This window comes from Mastigoproctus giganteus, chromosome 3, assembly GCF_048544385.1.
Source record: "Mastigoproctus giganteus isolate SK-2022 chromosome 3, ASM4854438v1, whole genome shotgun sequence".
Classification (NCBI taxonomy): domain Eukaryota; kingdom Metazoa; phylum Arthropoda; class Arachnida; order Uropygi; family Thelyphonidae; genus Mastigoproctus; species Mastigoproctus giganteus.
In genome coordinates, this window is record NC_143577.1 from 250,275,220 (window position 1) to 250,295,139 (window position 19,920).

Genomic DNA, 19,920 nt, shown 5'->3' on the forward strand with positions numbered 1-19,920 from the left:
AGTGAACGGTATTTTACTATGGTGAGTTTGTCGTAACGTGATTTGGTTGTACAGTGAACTAATTGTAAAGGGGGGTACATTGTATTTTTAACTATTTACGTGAAACTTCGGATAATTGGGGCAGTCGCTTAATCGGGCCAAAATGTACTAGTCCCGATGTGTCCCAAATAACTGGAATCGACTGTATTAGTAACTAGTTAAGAAAGGGAGGAATTACCTCTACGTTGTATTGTAGAACACTTCTGTGCTGATACTCTCCATTGTTGAATCAACTATAGAAATAGTTTACACATGTTCCATACCCTCTTAGTGTGGAACATGTGTAAACTATTTCTATAGTTTAATGATCCAAGGCACCACAGAATCGGAGGCCTGCAGACCCCAAGCCTAACTCAAAAATACGTCGAATCACCAACCCTAATCTTTGAGTGAGAGAATACAATAAGTCCGTATTTTAAAAAACAGTTTAGATGCTGTGAAAGCAAATAAATAATGAATCTATTTATTTAACACTTTAAAACCAAATATTAAAACGTTAAAAAAAAAAAAAAAAAAAAACATTAAGAATCCTCTGAAACATTAAGAAACTAAAAGAATTTTGTTACTTCTGTGAAGCAGACGGGGTTTTTTGACCAGAGTCATGATCACAGGAAAGTGAAGCTGCCGGTACTGAAAAGGAATTTATAGCATGGAGATTAGTTGCAATCTTGGTGCATTCGTGTAAAGGACCATGAACATGAGATGGGGTAGGAGCAATGTACATTGACTGAATTTTGATGTAAATTACATTCTGACCTTAAAAATCATGAAGTCCAATCCTCTACCATGCTCCAATCAAATGATTTAGTCTAAAGTGTATCTTTCAAGGACTTCAACTCTTCATACCAGAGATCTACTTTCTGTACACTCAATACGAAAATGAAGCAACATTCAATGTCCATCTTTTCATCCTGCTCCTCTGCTTCAGAACTTGCATTCCATGCAAGTTCTGAAGCAGAGGAGATCAGTGAAGGCCACACCTTTCTATTCAATGAAGCAAAATTTCTCAGCATCCAACATGATTACACCAAACTAATTTCAGAGATGCCTAAAATTAAATTACATCAAAATTCAGTCAATTTACGTCACCCCTATCCCATCTCAGGTTCATGGTCCTTCACATGTTGCCAAGATTGTAACTAATCTCCACGATATAAATTTTTTCATTGCAATACCTGCAGCTTCAATTTCCTGTGATCATGACTCTTGGTTGAAAAGCCCCATCCACTTCAGGGAAGTAACAAAATTCTTTTAGTTTCTTAATGTTTCAGAGGATTCTTAATGGTTTTTTTTTTTTTTTTTATGTTTTAATATTTGGTTTTAAAGTGTTAAAAGAATGGATTTATTATTTATTTGGTTTTAAAGCATCTAAACTGTTTTTAAAATACGGACTTATTGTATTCTCTCACTCAATGATTAGAGGTGGTGATTCGATGTATTTTGGGGTCGGGCTTGGTGTCTGCGGGCCTCCAATTCCATGGTGCATTGGAACATTGATTTTGTCTATGAGGGTGGAATATATGTAAACTATTTGTAGAGTTGATTCAACAATGGAGAGTATCAGCACAGAAGTGTTCTACAAGGCATCAAAAAGGTAACTCCTCCTTTTCTTAACTAATTGATATATAACATAGAATGTATTAAGCCATTGCTGCACTGATATCTATTAATTAAATAATATTAGTAATAGATGAGAGTGACAGCAGCAACTGCAAGAATTGGTATTCCATGAAGAATAAAAGCTTTGTTCTACACTGAAATATTATTTAGTACGCACTTGTGAACCTGAGTTTCAAATATATATGCAATAAAAAATTTTTTCCCCCAAAATAATTCGCTTTCTAAAACATGGAATGTCTGATAGTCCAGTGCACTTTATCATCCAAAAAATATATTGTAAATAAGAAAGTGATCTCATTTCTGAATATAGTAAACATAAAGAGCAAGATCCAACAAAAGCCCTAACTATGGAAAAGATAATATCTCTACTGAAAGGTATTCTTTAATAACTGTTTTATTGCTTATTGATATTGTATGTAAATAAGGTGATTATTTTATTACTACTACTATTATTATGCAATTTAATACTTTTTGTATTTTATTTAGATTATTTATTCAGGATAAATAAATAATCTCATTGTTTTTTTGTTATGAATGCTGTGCTTTCAAATCTATAGGCTGCCACAAAAATTCCATGGTATATTTAATGTTTAACTTATTAAAGATTACTTTTCTGTATTAGCACTGTTGTATTAGCTGTAATAACAATGAATTACTCTCCTTGCATGGTAGCTATCTTAGGATATAAGAAACTCTTTCAAGATATTTTATAGTGGTGTCTCAACTGAATACATTTGCAATCAATTTTGAAATGTTTATTAAAAGGACTTTAAAAACTTTTTAGTAATGATCAATAAAAAGGCACTTTTCTAATAATAAATGCTGGACAAATTAGTTAAACATTATAGGAAAAAACTGCAACAAGTGAATAAATTTGATTTCACTTATAAATAAAATAAATCACACTTAGTGTTCCATGAAGAATGAGAGCATAAACCTAAAGATATTAGAGAGATATGAATGTAAGTACAATTTTCTCTGGTATTCATGATACACTGCTTGAGTAAATGAAATTTTAATGAGCATTTTCAAAATTTTTAAATGTTCATTTAAAAGTATTTAAAATAAAGAAAAATCTGTTTCTTGATGCATTTAAAATAATCATAAAAAATCAATAAATATTAATACACATACTTACTTTTTACATAGCCAGAACCTTCTTCAGTACCTAAAACTTCAGTACCCACAGTGCTACTACTCATCTGATTGAATATAGAAGTGGCATTTTGAAGTAAATCATGGCAGCTCTGTAAACATTTTAACCACTCATTGATATGCTGATCCTCATCTCTGGTCTACAGATTTGTGAAATATAAATTACAAAAAAGGATTTTAATTTAAAAAATAAAGTAAGCTTATGAACAAAAAGTTAATGTTTATTAGTAAATCAATGTAAGAACTTTGGAAAACCCAAACATGAATGGTATTGTAACCTATAGTTCCAAGTAGAATGCATGGGTTGAGGACTGAGAAGCAATATTTGTTCCAGAGAATAGAAGTAGCATAGTGCTAAAGAGAAGTAGAGTTTGTGGAGATTCCCAACATCAAGATGAGATTCGAATTAAAGCCTTTTCAACACAGTCTAGGTTAATTATAACTAGAAGTTTTTTTTTTTTTTTTTTTGATTTGGTAGTTGTTGACGCATCGGCTGCTGTGGCCATATTGCACCTCCCAAGGTTTTTGCAGTACTTTGATCCAAGCCCGAGGCGGGAATCGAACCCGCGACCTTTGGGTTGCCGGGCAGGTACTTTACCCACTCGGCTAGCCCGGTCGGCTTATAACTAGAAGTGCTGCGCCAAGATGAGTGCAACATCTTGAAGCATTAGTATTCGTAATGCAAAAATTCTAAGTTCCCCATAACTGCTGTCATGCACAATACAGTAAACTCTCAATTTTCCGGGATAGATGGTAAAAAACAAACCCCGAATAATCAATTTCCCAGTTAATCCAAAAATACAGAAGTCCCCGACATACATAAGAGATACTTTCCAGGACTTCTTACTTCGTAGAGTTTTACGTAACTTGGGAATGACTAATAACATATTGCTACTATATTAGATAAGTTATAGGATTTCTTAAAGTACCGATATGATTAGACTCAGGTTCAAATAGCAAAGCTTAGTACTCACCTTAGATAATCATCAGTACTCACCTTAGATAATCATCTTTTGCAACATGTTACTTGAGGTAGGATGGATGAATAATTTTGGGGTTTAAGAGGTTTGAATAATTTAGAGTTTAAATGAGTTAATCTGTAAGGATACGGAATTAAAAATTAAAAACGGAATTAAAATATGCTCAAGGAAGTAGAAGTGCACAACTTCGTCCCTGGTTGTGATTGAAGAATTAATTGATTAAAACTGGTGAAGCCAAAAGTCATAACGACTGACTTTCGTTTTTTTAACGTCTTCAGTTGGCAATACTAAGTGAGGAGAGAACGTGTGTTTTTAAAGAACTTCTATGTTCCCGTGATGCTCTTTGTGACATGCGGGAATCTTAGGTGCATGAGATTCCAGACCGGGGAAAGGTTGGAGGGTAGTTTCGCATTTATGACATTTAATTTGGAGTGATGGTGGAACCATTCTATAATAAGAGCTTCATATTGAAAAATTTTGTAACTAGATTTTAATTTTATGATGGTAATGGCTGAATCAACTAAAGGGGTATGGTTGTGGGAATGTACGTGTAGTGTAAGCTCGGTACTGGACTGCCCTGTTCTAAAGCTGTTATAATGGTAATAAGCCCGTGTGTTAGAAGTTTTTGTGGAACCGTATATGGTAGTGGTGTTTCCGATGTAGCAGCAGCATTGCAATTTTGCTGACATTTGATTAAATATACAATATTATTCACGTCATTTATTGGGTATTTATATGTTTCTTTGTATGTATTAAATAGTGACCCAAGTTTGTTATATGAGGAAAATATAAGTTATATATTTTCTTAATATAAGTTATATATGAGGAAAACTTATTGAGGTACTTGGGTGTTACGATATGGTCAGACATGAAATTCTCTGAGCATTGTAAACAGGTTGCAAGGAAGGCCCATGGTGTCCTATCGATGATCTATTGAACTTTTGCAAGTAGAGATAGGGACGTTATAATCCCATTATATAAGGCTTTTGTTAGACCACACTTGGAATACTGTGTTCAAGTATGGAGACCGCACCTAAAGAAAGACATCGAGCTTCTTGAAAGGGTGCAAAGACGGGTAACTCGTCTGGTGAGATCGGCAAAAGGGCGTCCTTATGAAGAAAGAATTATGTGGGTTGCAGAGTTTGGAAACTAGACACCTTAGAGGAGATTTGATTGAGGTGTTTAAGGCTCTGAGAGGCATCAGTAAAATGAATGAGGATGAAATTTTCGAGATTATAAATGATGCTAGAACTAGGGGACATAAATTCAAGTTATGGGGGGAAATGTTTAGATTGGACTGCAGGAAGTTTTATTTTAGCCAGTGAGTTATAAATTACTGGAATAAGTTACCTTCATGGGTGGTAGAGGCCGACAGTTTGGGGAAATTCAAAGGTCATCTGGATAGTACTTTCGGGTAAGGGAAGCGCATAGGATGATAGGTTTAATTTCCTTTTCTTTTATTAATTTTTTTGTCATTGTTTAATTCGTTTTTTTTTTTTTTTTTTTTTGGCTAGTGCGGCCATTACTAATTCTAATACTAATCAACTAACTAGCATCAAATCACAGTTCAATTCTGTAGTCACCACACTTTTTTCTACTTAACTTATTCCCTTTTTTTTTTTTGCTTTCCGGAATACCCTTCCTGCTTATATATTTTCCAAAAAATTACAAACCTACAGAAATTAAAGTCCAGTGTTAACAAGTTCTTGGCTTCCCAATCCTCAACCCATCCCGAGTATTAGACAACATTTCACGTTTGGGATCTCTATTCAGAAAAACTAGCATAACAAAAATCCTTTCATCTTTAAATAAATCTTTTCATCTAACCAATTTAACCCTAAACTGAAGAAGAAAACAATTACATGATTAGAGGCTATGTCAACAATTTACAGATATCAAATATATAAAATTACTTTGTATCTGTATTTGATGTTCTGTTCAGTAATATTCTATGTGTGTCTGATTTGGATATCTTGTTGTTTATGTAAGGTATTGAATTACATTGTTTGTAAAATAATAAGAGAAGTTTACCTCAACATGATACATAGAACACTTTCATATGATACTCTCCAGAAATTAAAACAAAAACAATTAAAAAATCGAAAATCTTACATTACAGTAAGAAATAATTAAAAATTAATTAAACACAATTTAATGCAATTAAAAATTAAGTAAAAAATTGCAAAACTATTTTCCTTCCTGAAGCTGACAACGCTTTTCGACAGTATGCCGTGATCACAAGAATGAAAATTACCGAATAGGGATTATTTGTCTTTGTGCATGCGCTTTAAAAGGCCACGAATCGGAGATTAGATATGGCTGGTAAATATTAACAGAATTCTCATGTAATTTAATTTTGATGGTTTCTGCAATTAACTGTCACTAAGTATTTTGGCCTCATTATATAAAAAAGTGTTTTTCATTAAAGGTATGAAAGGCTAATTCTGATGCTGCTGAACGAGAAGCACGAAGTATTTTTTGATATTACTATTGTTGGATGGTGTAGTTTTTTGTATCCTATCCTTAGTTTGTACCCTAATTCAGTTTATTGTAGCAAGGGGGTAACCCCTGTTTAAGAATCTGCTGGTTAATATTTGTATTTCTGAGTGCAAAGCAGATTCCATCGTTGAATATTTATAAGCATTGAGAAATTGATTAAAGATAATCGATCTTTTGTAGGTGAACGGGTGATAGCTGTTATAATGCAGAAGCATAACAGTGTCTGTAGGTTTATGATAGATGTTAAATTGGATTTTATTTGAGTCCCGAGTAAGTGTGAAATTTAGAAAATTTAATGACTTAGTATCCATATTCTCCCTTTCCAATGTAAATTTGAGCCTAGAATGAATTTTATAAAACAAATGTAAAATGTCTTGGATAGTGTTACTATCAGTAACAACTAGAACATCGTCTAAATACCTCCCATAGTATGTGATACGGGGTAGAAAAGGCATCAAATGCATACGCTCAATCGTTGACAGCTAGATCTCCGATATTAAGCTGCTCAAGCTTAATCCCATTGGCAAACCAAAAATTTGTTTGTATACTTTGTCTTGAAAGGTGATATAGTTGGCTTCAACTAAGAGTTTAATTAAGTGAAAAATTTCCTTAATAGGAAGCTTCATATAATTAATCAGTATTGAGTTATTATTTAACATATCCCAAAGAAAATCTAATGTGTATTCAACATTTACATTTGTATATAACGAAGTAACATCTAGTGAGAATAAATTATCATTATCACCAAGTCTACAGTGCTTAAGGTTATTAAACAATGTACCATAGTTCTTAATCCCAAATTGTATCACCTGTCTAAATTACATTCTGAATTACATTGTAAACAAGGACTAAAACGTACTTTTCGTTGTCATATTAAAACAAATTTTAGAAAACAACATTATTGCATCTTTCTTCCACTTCTAATGGACTAAAAAATTATTGAGTCATTTATATTCATATACCACTTTATACATACCTGGTTATCACTTCTGATTACACTATATCTGTCATTGAGAGGCAAAGGAAGTGTGGGCTGGTAAACAATATCAGTGGTTGGAGTGTTTGACTCTATTAGGAGAATCAAACCATAAATTAAATTAGAAAAAAAAAATTATATTTTAAAACTAATATATTAATTGAATGAGAAAGTTATGTACATGAAACTAACACTGTAAGGGATAATATAAAACACTAATAGAAAAAAAATAGGAGACAGTTTTTAAGCAAAGGTAAGCATATAATTCATGTCCAATCATTCATCAAGTTGAGCTAATTATAATAAGAGAATTTTTTAAGAAGTTTTTCTAAATTAGTATCTATAATATCATCCCTATCTATCTATTCCAACTATTCTGAAAGCATACATTGCTAGTCAACATCAATTCACAGCTTAATTCAAACTCTACAAATTAATTTTCTTCTTTTATCCCTTCTATTTTTGTGGTTTGGAACAAAGTTCATATATTTCCTAAAATTTGGCATCAACAAAAATTATAGAAAATACAATACGTACTTCTTGACATGAATGTCAGCAAGTACTGTATTTTCCAAATGATAAAGATGCACCAACATTTTAGAAGGAAAAATTATATGTATAATAAGAATATTTTAAACACAAATTCACAAATGCTTACTTAATAAAACATCAAGATAAAACAAAGATTTTACTAATGTTATGGCCTGAAATTTCACTTTCTTCAGAGTGCCATATTACTTGAAAGACTTGGCAATTATCTCATGTTTCACTAACTCCCATTAATTTTTTGCCTATTTGCCTATCTGTAAAATTGATGGTCATTTCTTTCATCCTGTCAAGTGATGATTTGGTACTTCCATCCAGTTTGTTCTCTTGCATGTATTCTTTAAAGAAGTTAACTTCTGCAGCAGGTGCGATCTTGAGCTGGTGATTCATCTTCTCACTGAATGGAACCAAAGTGCTGCTGACTATTCATCAACAAAGACTGAGAATCTCTGCTCGTACAAAGGCATGATAAACTCCTACACTCAACCAATGCTTCAAAAAAAAAAAAAAATAAAAATAAAAAATAAGCCTTTCACCAGAGATGGAAACTCTCAGGAACACCAAGACTGATGTTCTCTTGTGTTGGAGCAATATTTAATAAAATGAAATGACTTGCAATTATGCAACATCTCCTGTCTACTGTTAGAGCAGGTAAACCTTTTTATAGCACAGCTCTAACTTAACATAGCAATATTAACCCTTAAGAGTGCCTATAGTTCATCATGCACCTCTTGGGATCTGCTTGTCGAGGTGACAGCTAAATTGCCAAATGAACAGCACCTACATTGATACCCTTGCAAAAATTTGAATTCCCAAGGAGCAAGATATCAACATCTAATCCTGTTAACATACTATGGTTTATGGTCAAGTGTCTGAGCGTTTATATAATAGAACGGATACTTGCTATAGTTAACAGAATCCTGGCTGAACACTACTTTCCTTCAATGTGGGAATCGATATTTGGTAAGCCACTCCCTAAATGCCCAGAAGCTTCTCTCGTTAACCAATGCCACCCCCCATTGCAACTGCATTCAGTCTGCTTAAAGTTAATAAGTTAATGGAAAAGGCAATCCTCCCAACAATACCTATGCAAACCCTGCCACATCACCCTTCTAGCATCCACTATGTAAGCTACAGAAAATTGATGACTACCAATCTCTCGCTCAACCAACTAGTAAAATTCTTTGTGTTCCAAAATCACGAGAAGAAATGGCAATCGTGTATCAATCTACAAGGCTTTTGATGCTGTGAGTATTCCTGCTCTCATCAATTTGCTCTAAAATCATTTAATAATGTTCTTGTTTATACCCTGGAATGACCAACAGGTCAGAGGAGTTTATAATAAATCATTAATACAATTGTTAATCATATTTAGCAGTCACAAGCTTGAACTGCAGTCCACTCAAAAAGTGTGTGCTACTACATTCTTGCTTCTGGCCACATTTCTTGTTTATATTCCTGCATGACCAAAAGGTCAGTCAGTAAATCATCAATACAAATGTTAATTGTATTTAGTAGTCATGGGGTTGAATCCTGGTCTATCAGAGGTGATTTACCTTGGTTCCTCAGTGCCACCTTACAAAAAAAGAACCATCATTCTTCTACATAGTCATAACACTTGGTCAAAAATTCCACACTCCACCTGAAAATCTTATCTGTTAGCTAAACCTTGGTTTTCCAATAAATGTACTAGGGTTGTTCAAGAGAAGAATGTTGCATATTGTAATTGGCTTGTATCCAAATCTCCAGGTTCACTTTCTGCCTATACCAAAGCTCACAACAACTGTAAAATAGTTATCAATCAGTCCAAACTATATTTCAAACAGGTTAAGAGTAGAAAACTTGCTTCTTGTGCAAATGTAGTCGAGCATTCTGGTCTCTTGCCAAAGCTACAGGCCACAATCTGTTCCCACCTGTCAAAACCAGTTGGTTCTAGTGCCACTTCAGCCAAAGATAAAGCTGACCTGCTAGCATTCTCCTTTTCTTCCAATTTGTGTACTAATGATCTTAATAAGCCAACTCCTACCATTCCCAGTAAACTGCATTCAATGCCTCCTGCGGTCTTCCATGAAAAGGATGTCAGAAGGATTCTGAACAATCTTGATGCTAAGAAAGCTCCAGGTCCTGATTGTATTTCTCCACTTGTTCTCAAAACCTGTGCTCCTGAAATTACTCCTGTTCTGTGTTGCCTTTTTTCACTTTCTTATGTTTCAACAAACTTTTCAACAAAATGGTAGGAGTTACTCCTGTTCTGTGTTGCCTTTTTTCACTTTCTTATCCCAAAGGTGTTTTCCCTTCTGCTTGGAAATTTGCTCATATCCAGCCAGTTCCTAAAAAGGGTGACAAATCTGTCCCATTGAAATTACTTCTACTCTTAAACTATCTAGAAACCTTCCATCTGATCAACAATTGCCAGTATGTATTCTGTCAGTAGTCCACTGGTGATATTCTGTGGGTAAATTCAATGGAAAAGTTTGTTGAAACTCAAGCAGTTGCTCTTCACATTTTAAAGGCCTTTGGATCGTGTTTGGCATAAAGGTTATTATTAGGTTTTTAGGAGCATTAGCAACTAAGGCCATATAATGCTCCGGGGATATGCGGTGGTCATTCCCTGACCTTTCCGCATCCACCGTATTTGGTGGTCACAGGCTCGAACCCCGGTCTAATCAAGAAGCGTGTGCTACGCACTGCTGCTCCTGCCCACCTGGCTACGGAGGCGCCTTGGCAAAAAGGTCTTCTAAATATGCTTCCATCTTATGGATTACATTGCCAACTGTTTTTTTGTAATTGGGTATCCAGTATTATCACTGCAGGTGATAGTAGATCTCTTTGTCTTCTAACTTCTCCACTAATGCTGGTGTTCCCCAAGGTTCAGTTCTTTCTCCCACTCTTGGCCTCTTGTATGTTAATGACCTTCTACTGACCAGAAATCCTATCTATAGTTTTGCTGATGATACTACCTTGCATGCCACCTTCCAGTTTGAGAAACCTTGCCCTGCACAAGCAGCTTCAACTTCTCGAATATCCACTATCAATTCCTTAAATGCTGATCTCCATTGTGGCAAAGATAACTTGATTAATTTGAATCCTTCTGCAACTCAGTCATGTTTTATATCTCACAAAAAGATTCTTCTACTCCTATGCTTATCTTTGATGACACTCAGATTTCTAGGCAATGTCATATATCTCTATTGGTGATTACTTTGACTTCTTTGCTCTCTTGGCATAAGCACATTACAAATATTTCTTCTTCTGGATTTAAAAAACTGTGTTTCTTCTTCTGCTCTCAGGCTTCTAGATTCCATTCAAAAGAAAATTTAACAGTCCTACTGAAAAGGTATGAGGTTTTCTCCTATAATTCAAGATTCACAAGAGGGCAGTTAGGTTAATTATGACTCATCTATAATAGATTCTCTCCACTCTATCTCATAGACGTTTTGTTTCTGCTGCATGCCTCTTCTATAGATACTTTCATGGACACTGTTCTTCTGAATTGGCTTATATAATTCCCATTCTCTCGCAAAGTACTCTGAATATGTGCCTCAACCACTCAACATCCTTTTACTGTCCAACTTCAAACTCACAGAACCAACTTTTCTTCTTTCTCATTTATTCATTCAACTTCCAGTTTCTGGAACAGCCTTCCTTCATACACATTTCCAGAAAATTACAATCTACTGAAGTTTATGTCTAAGGTCAACAAATATCTTCTTTCATCTTCAGAACCTTCAAACACATGCATGGTACTAAGTACTAGAGGTTCTAATACCTCTAGTGTTTGGAGTTCTCAAAAAAAAAAAAAAAAAACAAAAAAAAAAAACCCCATTTCAGCAGGAATACTTCAAGGGGTGTCCTATCCAGTTAATATTCGTAGCTATACTCATTTCCTTTCAACAATAAAACTGTGACATCATCTGTTATGCAGATAATCTAAAAATCCTCACAGGAATCAGTCTAATGACCAATGCACTGATATCAACTGTATCATTGGTTTGAATTAAAGTCTGCAGGCATATCTACATAACTTTGACTTTAGAATCAACCCATCCAAATTAGCCATAATGGTAACTCACTGAAGAATCACCCCACTGAAGTCTCTGTATCTCTTAATAATTTGGAAATACCAGCAGTCACAACCTACACTGATCTAAGGATAACTTTTAACCCTAAGCTCACATTTCATGCCCAAATAGAATGATTAACCAACAAGTTTTGCCAACTCAGACAGACCAGCAAACAACAATTGCATATGAACAATCCAGTATTTGCTATAAACTTCATTTATTCAGCCACATACCCTGCTATCTTATATGAAGCTGAAATTTGGACCTAGCCACCACAACCACAGTTAAGAAGATCTATGCTAATGAGTACTGGCTGCTGTGGTGGGTCACCAATAAGCTGCACATCCCTGACAGAGAACAATGAAGATGGTACATTATATTGTTATTAAGATACTGCCAGCTGTGCTCACAGGATGCGGCCACATTTTCATGGTAAAGGGATTCTCCGAAATGATTAACACCTTGAACTTCTGGGAACTGTGTGCTCATGAAGGATTCCATAGGCCAACATCAGAGTAAAACCATCATTATTAGTCAGTTGCTCTGCCGACCAACAGGTTGCTCCCAACTCAAATGTCACCAACTCATCACACCCTTGACTGTGACTACAAAAGGTTTCTCTCAGAAACTTTTTGTGGAAAAATATAGGCAGAAGATCCTGGACAGCCTTCCTTTTACCTAACATAATCTTCAGGTTGTGACAGCAGCAGTTCCTTTCTATTTGTGAGATACTGTCATTTCTACAGTCTTGCTCCCTGAAAGGATTTTTATTTTGATTGTTATTATTACTATTTTCATTTGGTTTTTTTTTGTGTGTGTGTGTGTGAAAATATTAATCAACAATCTGTACAAATTTAACTTATTAATTTACACCTGACAGACTGTTGCCAATTATCTTGATGTAGGCACTAACCTGTAAAGTTCTCCAATTTTGTTTTGTGAGATCCCAGGCCAAGTTGGCTGTGAGGATTATATTATCTCTACAATAAAGAATATTTATTTAATTGAAATGTCCAAAATTTAGAACCACTTTTCATCACTTCCATTATGTGTGATCTGAACTGGTTACAGAAATTTCCATCTGTTGTGGTGAAAGTTGATAGCTTAAATAAATTCAAGGTGTGATCTGAACTGGTTACAGAAATTTCCATCTGTTGTGGTGAAAGTTGATATGATCTGAACTGGTTACAGAAATCTGAACTGGCTACACAAACATTTGGAATGAATGGATCAGTAAAATGAGAAGGGTTTTTTTTTGGCTGATGCTGTATAAGCTTGCTTTCTTGCATCATGTGCCTCTACTAACGCTAATGAGAAAATCTCTTAGACATAAAAACATCGCTGCATGCACTTAAAATTTGGACTATAAGATGTAGGATTTTAGGCAACATTTCTCAATAAAAAAAGTGCATATTATGGTCTGGAAAATAGAGTACCTTTTGTCTTCTCAACTTGCACTCCAGAGTACAAGTTCCAATAAACTTTTGTATTTGGGGTTAACATTAAAAAAAAAAAAAAAATACAAAATAAACCCCTGACAGTTTAATTCCATGCATCCACATGTTTAACTGTCATTTGCATTTCCATCACTTTCTTCTAAAGTAAACCAAAGTAATGAAATATCTGGAATACATTTGAATATCTGAACATATCAGAAATATACTTTCTATATTAATTTTAAATGAATGAAAATTAATATAAAGAAATGAATGCAGAAAATTATGGTTAATAATCTAAAAGTTAAAAATAAAATTATATTTAAAAATATACTGGAAGAAATCAAAATGCAAAAAAGTTTGTTTTCTGCTACACAGTAATTGATTGCTGGAAAAGAATTCCATCTGCTGTCATGGATGTGGTTAGTTTGAATAAATTTAAGAAACGATTAGACAAATTATGGTAGTCAACAAAATGAAATTTTTTTTTTTTTCCATCAAAGATGTAAACACTTTGATAAACCAGTTTTGCATGCTGATTTCAATTATGTTCTTGATTTTTATTAGCATGTGCAGGTATTATAATATGGTTGTTGATAATAGCAGTACAAGTTAATTAAGGCAATCTAAACACAAGACTGCTTATAATTACATTTTTATCACTTTTACAGTTTAAACCCAATACAATTTGCATACCCATCAACATATCAATGACTTTTGAGGTTACTGATATGTTAATACTGCTATTCCACAGATGAGTGCTGTATTCAATTGCTTTGAGTAGTGTCTTCATGTCTCCTTTAGATGAACAGTGTAATGGGGTATAGATGGCTTTAAGTTCCCCTTAGAAAGAGAAGAGCTTTCAAACTGTGTTGTGAGGAGTTGATAAAGAGGTGCCATTCAGATAATATGCACTTGTGGCAATTCTTTAAAAACTCGACTGATATTTCAGGAGTAGTAGAGCACACTTTTTATTGTAAAGAATGTTGCCAAAACTTGTTTTCATTTTTGACAGCGAAACACTTTAATGTACTTTTCACCAAGTGTTTCTGCTTTGGTGTTGAGGCGAAAAGTTTGGCTTTATCTTTGTAGAGAGCTAGATATATAATTAGGTCATTCAACTCATCCTGGGTAAACAGAGTCAACTCTGACATCCCTTCATCAAGTGTATACTCATTCTTTTCCATTATGTGGAGGTATTGGAATTGGCATACTGTCATTATGAGGAACTGGTCTCATTGCTAAATCCAGGTTTGGATACAATCTTGTTCTTATTTTTCACTGAGAATCCAGTTACATTCACATTACAAAAGTAACAATCATCATCATAATCTTTTGGCTTCCTCCATATCATGGCAAATGGCATGATATGGAGGAAGCCCGGAGACTGGCAACAGCCTACGTATGAGGATGGGTTCCGGCAAGGTTTCTGAAATGTTACCTTAATGTATAAGATTTAGTTAGTAGCTAAATAAACTATCTTAATATTCATGTGGTATAAAAGTGGTTATTATAGAAAAACTAGATTTCATGGACAATCACTATGCAACATCCTTCTCCAAATATATTAAATGGCACTGAATTTTTCCTTTTGTTCAACCAGCCATGTAATCTGTTTGAACAAGCAGTATGAATAACATGCAGTGTCCATGCTTTATTCTAGTCATCTAGAGAGCAGCCAAAGTATAATTGGTAAATCTGAATATCCCATGTGATTGTACACTGTTGTCATTTAGCTAGGAAAGAGTGTGCCCGTACATATGCATGCACAGCAGAATTTGTTGGGGTGATTTTTACACTTTTGAAGCATGAAGATGAAACGTGTTATTATTATTTACTGGATCTTATGCAAAACAGTTTAGAATAAAATCATTAAATTATGAAATAACATGGATATAGATATATTCAAACAATTACATAAATATATATATATATATATATATATATAAACAATAATAAATAAATACAAAAAATTATATTCGTGTAGGCTGGTTGAATGGATATGCGTGTGGTATAATAGATCAGTCTTATCATTCGTGTAATCAGTCCCATCACAAAAACTAGACATGCTAGAGCAAAATCAAAAACATTATCAGAGTAGATATACAAATTATGTGAACAGCCACCCCCCATTCTTTTGCTTGGCTGATGCTGTATAAACTGCTTCATTTTCAACTATTAATACTAACTCTAACCTCAGCACATTATCTTTGTAAATAAGTATGCTTCCTTATTCATAGTTTTTCCACGAGGCACTAAATGTGTAACAAGAATGCCTTTTATGTCAAAAAACACAAGAACCATTTATTTGTCAGTCAAACAAGAAGCTCGAAATTTCTTAGATCTTGGTGAATCACAATGCTTCCAGTTGCTTGACTGTTGTTTTGTCTCTGGATCATAGTGAAAAATCCAAGTTTCATCACAAGTCACCATTCGATTTAAAAAGATCTGACCCCATGTTTCAAAACGGTCAAGCATTTCTTTGCACAAGTCTACTCTTTGCTGTTTTTGGTCTAGAGTCAAATTGTATGGAATCCAGTGGACCCAGATTAGCTACATTTTCAGGAGATCTTTCACAATATTGTGAGCACTACCATATGAAATGACATTCTAACAGCTAATTCACGAAGTGTAATTCACCCGCCTTCATCCAAGATTTTCCAAGCTTTTGCAATTTGCTCAAGTGTTGTTGAGGAAGAAGGCTGACAAGATCTTGGGTCAACTGCAACAGACTCACGGCCTTCGCCAAATCATGTGTGCCATTTAAATATGGCCGTCCTGTCAAGACACTCAATACTATATGCTTCATTCATCTCTTTAACTGTTTCCAATGCATTTAAGCCCTGTCTGACACAATAACGAATCACTGTTCAATCTGTGTGTCCGACATGACACTTGCTTCAAAACGATCGTCCGAGACATGTGGCTAAAATAAACTCTTCATGCAACACTAGCTCGACAAGTACTGGTATGCGCACACATACAGTCTGCTAAGTAGTGATCAGGAAGAGTGCCTCTAGTGGTAGTTGTCGAAAGTTTGCACGGTAAACATTAAATCTTGCACAATTCCGTGAATTAAATGATCAGCCCTCGCAGATTGCTGGAGAATTAATATAAAATTTTTATATTTTCTGGTTCTATTTTATGCAATATATATAAAACATTAAATTTTAAAAGGCTACTTACCCTCCTCTATAGATTTAGGAGCATCAAAAGATGGTGAGGGTGAATGAGAAGACACATTTACGTTTGTAGGAGTTGCTGTCTGCATCTCTCCAAATCCATCCTCATTATCCGTTCCTTCAAGGCTTGCTCCTTTGAGGTCAAGACTAGGCACAGAACCATGACGACTTAGTGAGGATTTTGACTCTCCACTGTGTCCACCACCATCAAATGTTCCCAGTTCCAGGCTAGACACTGATTGGCTTTCAGCTAGAGAAATATTATCTTTTAGCTGACAATGAATGGCAATTTCACCACTTTCAGGTTTTGACTGGCAACTAGTAAATTCGTTAAATTCATCATTATCAGCTGCACCTTTAGATGGTACAGAAGTTAAAATAGATGGTGCTGATAAAAAGCTTGTGAAATCATCAAGGTCTTCATCTTCAGCATTAAATTCTACTTTGTCAAAGTTGGCAAAGTTTTCTATGGGTCCAGATTCTGAAACAGTAGAAGGTATAAAGCTGGAAAAATCCTCTTTTACATTACTTGTTTCATTAATAGTTTCATTATTTGCACCTAGAAAATCTCCAAACTCATCATCATCAACAACACTACCACTTGATGAAAAGCCAGGTACAGATGAATGTTCAAATTTTTTAAAAGCAGAATAGTTTTCACTAGACACATTGCTCTTTAAAGATGTGATATTTTGATCTAGAATTCTTTCAGTACCTGATTCTAAATTATTATGATATGTCAATTTCTCTTCTCTGTGTAATTCATCTTTTTCCTTATTCTCCATACCTTCTTGTGACTGAGGAATGGCAGTATCTTTGGAGAGAACTCCCCATTCTGCAGCTTTATCTTCCTGTACCATCCTGAATACCATATATTTATCTTCATCTGGAGACATTAGATCTGAAGGCACATCTCCAGCATTATTCTCATCAGGCAACTGGTGTAACACAGCTGATTTAAGGCTTGTTGCAAGTTGAGATATAGGCACAGAACTAGAAGATAAGACATTCTGAGTTGGAGCTTGTTGAAAATCAGAAAAGTCATCATCATCGTCTTGACTAGGATGTGAAGTACTGCCAGACAATGACATAGATGAAAGAGAGGCTGACAAGGCTGATGACACAGGTATTCTGACAGCTGGTGGAGTAGCTGACTTAAAGTCATCAAAATCATCATCTGTTGTATTCTGACTACCTGTAAAGGAAATAAATGGAGGTTTCTTAGATATGAGTATATTATATTCTACAGAAAATTTGAGAATTATTTTATTACAGTACATGATTATATTTAAAATTATACTAGCACCATGAAATAACACGCAAACAGTATTTAACATATATTTATGTTAAATATATGTTAAATACTGCTCAAGAGTTGTAACTTCTGCTTGGATTTGTAAGCCGAAAATATGAGATTTCAAAATTCCGCTTTAAGTAGTAACACTAAGGTAACCGAGAATAATAGCTCATAGCTATTATTCTCTGTTGCAACTCTAACAATAGTGAACTGTGATTCACTGCCTCCTTTCATGTAAGAATTCTACACTGCTTAATGATATTCTTAGAATATCTATATTTCTCTAAGTTGCCATCAGATTTTATCAAGTTAGTATAATAACATCATAGAATACACTGAGTGGACAGAAATCGTGGGATACCTACCTAGTAATGGGTAGGCCCACCTTTCGTCCAGATAAGGGCAGTCACATTGCGAGGCACTGAGTCCACTAGTTCACGAAAGCATTCCACATGTATTTTCATCCATGCTTGCTGCACTGCTGTCCATAATTCCGTTGCATTTCTGGGTGGATGATCGAAAGCTAGAATGGACCTTTCCACAGCATCCCGAAGGTGCTCTACAGGGTTAATGTCCGGTGAACGGGAAGGCCATTCCATGGTAGTAAAATCTGCAGAATGCTCTTCGAACCATGTTCTAGTCACCACAGTTCTGTGGGAGGTGCATTGTCCTGCTGGAAGAGTCCATTGCCCTGTGGATGCACGATGACCACAAAGGGATGCAGATGGTCTGCAAGGATGAACACGTAACCTGGACCATTCAGAAATGCATCTAGACGTACCAGCGGTCCCAAAATGTACCAGTTGAACATGCCCCAGACCATTACCGATCATCCACCTGCCTGAACAGTTCCTTGTTGACATGACGGGTGCATAGCTTTGTGCGGTTTCTGCCAGATATGCACCGTCCTGTCCGCTCAAAATAACTGGAAACAGGACTCATCAGACTAGAAGACCTGCCTCCAATCATCCAAGGTCCAGTGCTGATGTTCTTTTGCCCAGTTGGGGTGTAGTGTCCTGTGTCGTGGTGTTAGCAATGGGACTCTTGTGGGTCGGCAGCTGCCATAACCTATTGTGGCTAATGATTGCCTGATAGTCTTGGTGGAGATGTTTCTGGAATCTCCCTCGTTGAAGTCGCAGTGATTTGTGTCACTGTCGCTCTCCAGTTGGCTGAAACAATGTGAGACAGATGTCAATGGCCACATTCATCACACCACCTTTCTCCACCCACAACACTGTCCACGATGAAATGTTATTCTGGAAATGGTGTATTTCTGATACACTCTTGATACTGTCAAATGGGGATAGTGCAATTTCTTTACCACCTCTGCAATAGGGTGACCCATACATTGGGCATCCACTATCATCCTTCTTTCAAATGATGTTTATCCATACTGACATTGAATTACCATCTATGTGAATGTAGTGAAGTAGTGTATCTATATACTTGCCAGGCAGTGGCTTCATCCACTAGCAACAGGGATGACAGTGTTGCATTGCCCAGGAATCAGGTATCCCATGAATTCTGTCCTTTCAGTGTAATCTTCTCATCTGTAGGGAGTTGTCCTTTGATGCCATTCAAAAGATATATCTCCTTAACACATTTGCCTCCGCCTATATTTGAGAGAGTGCATTCAATATGCCATGATTTTCACACTGTTGAGAAACAACAACATTCCAAAATTTGTATACAATGGTTTAAATGTAAGTCTGGAATTCAGAGTTAAAAATGAATGCTTACTTTTGGGCCAAGCTGTAACTCAGAACAAACCTCAAAATTTTATCACAAGTTCATTCCATATATATAAACTAATCTCAACACAAGCAAAACACAAATAAAACTACATACCAAGCTAAAAATGAAAACCCAAGTGTGAAATTTCATTTTCAGCTTGTCAGCAAAAGTTCAATCAGTATGCTGACAGAATTGAGCAGTCATTAATTTTTATGTGCTTCGCTTCTTTTACAGCACTTGTTTATTGACTGATCATATACAAAACAGCACAATACCTGGGTGCTTTTTGAATGCTTATATGCATAACAGCACACCACTTGTAGTGCTGTTTGATGCTTATATGCATCAAACACAGCAAACATGTTAATTAACAATCTCCTCCCCACACATAT

At 35.2% G+C, this 19,920-nt stretch overlaps 1 protein-coding gene across 1 annotated transcript in view; it reads right to left on the reverse strand.

Moving 5' to 3' along the window:
* LOC150089023 (synergin gamma-like) overlaps positions 1-19,920 on the reverse strand; it is a 94,246-nt gene that overhangs the window by 12,315 nt on the left and 62,011 nt on the right. The window contains exons 9-11 of the mRNA XM_090369778.1: positions 16,502-17,692; positions 7,270-7,361; positions 2,798-2,954 (exon numbers count right to left, since the gene is read on the reverse strand). Of these exons, the coding sequence (XP_090225904.1) occupies positions 2,798-2,954; positions 7,270-7,361; positions 16,502-17,692 (1,440 nt within the window). The remainder of the gene's footprint in view (positions 1-2,797; positions 2,955-7,269; positions 7,362-16,501; positions 17,693-19,920) is intronic.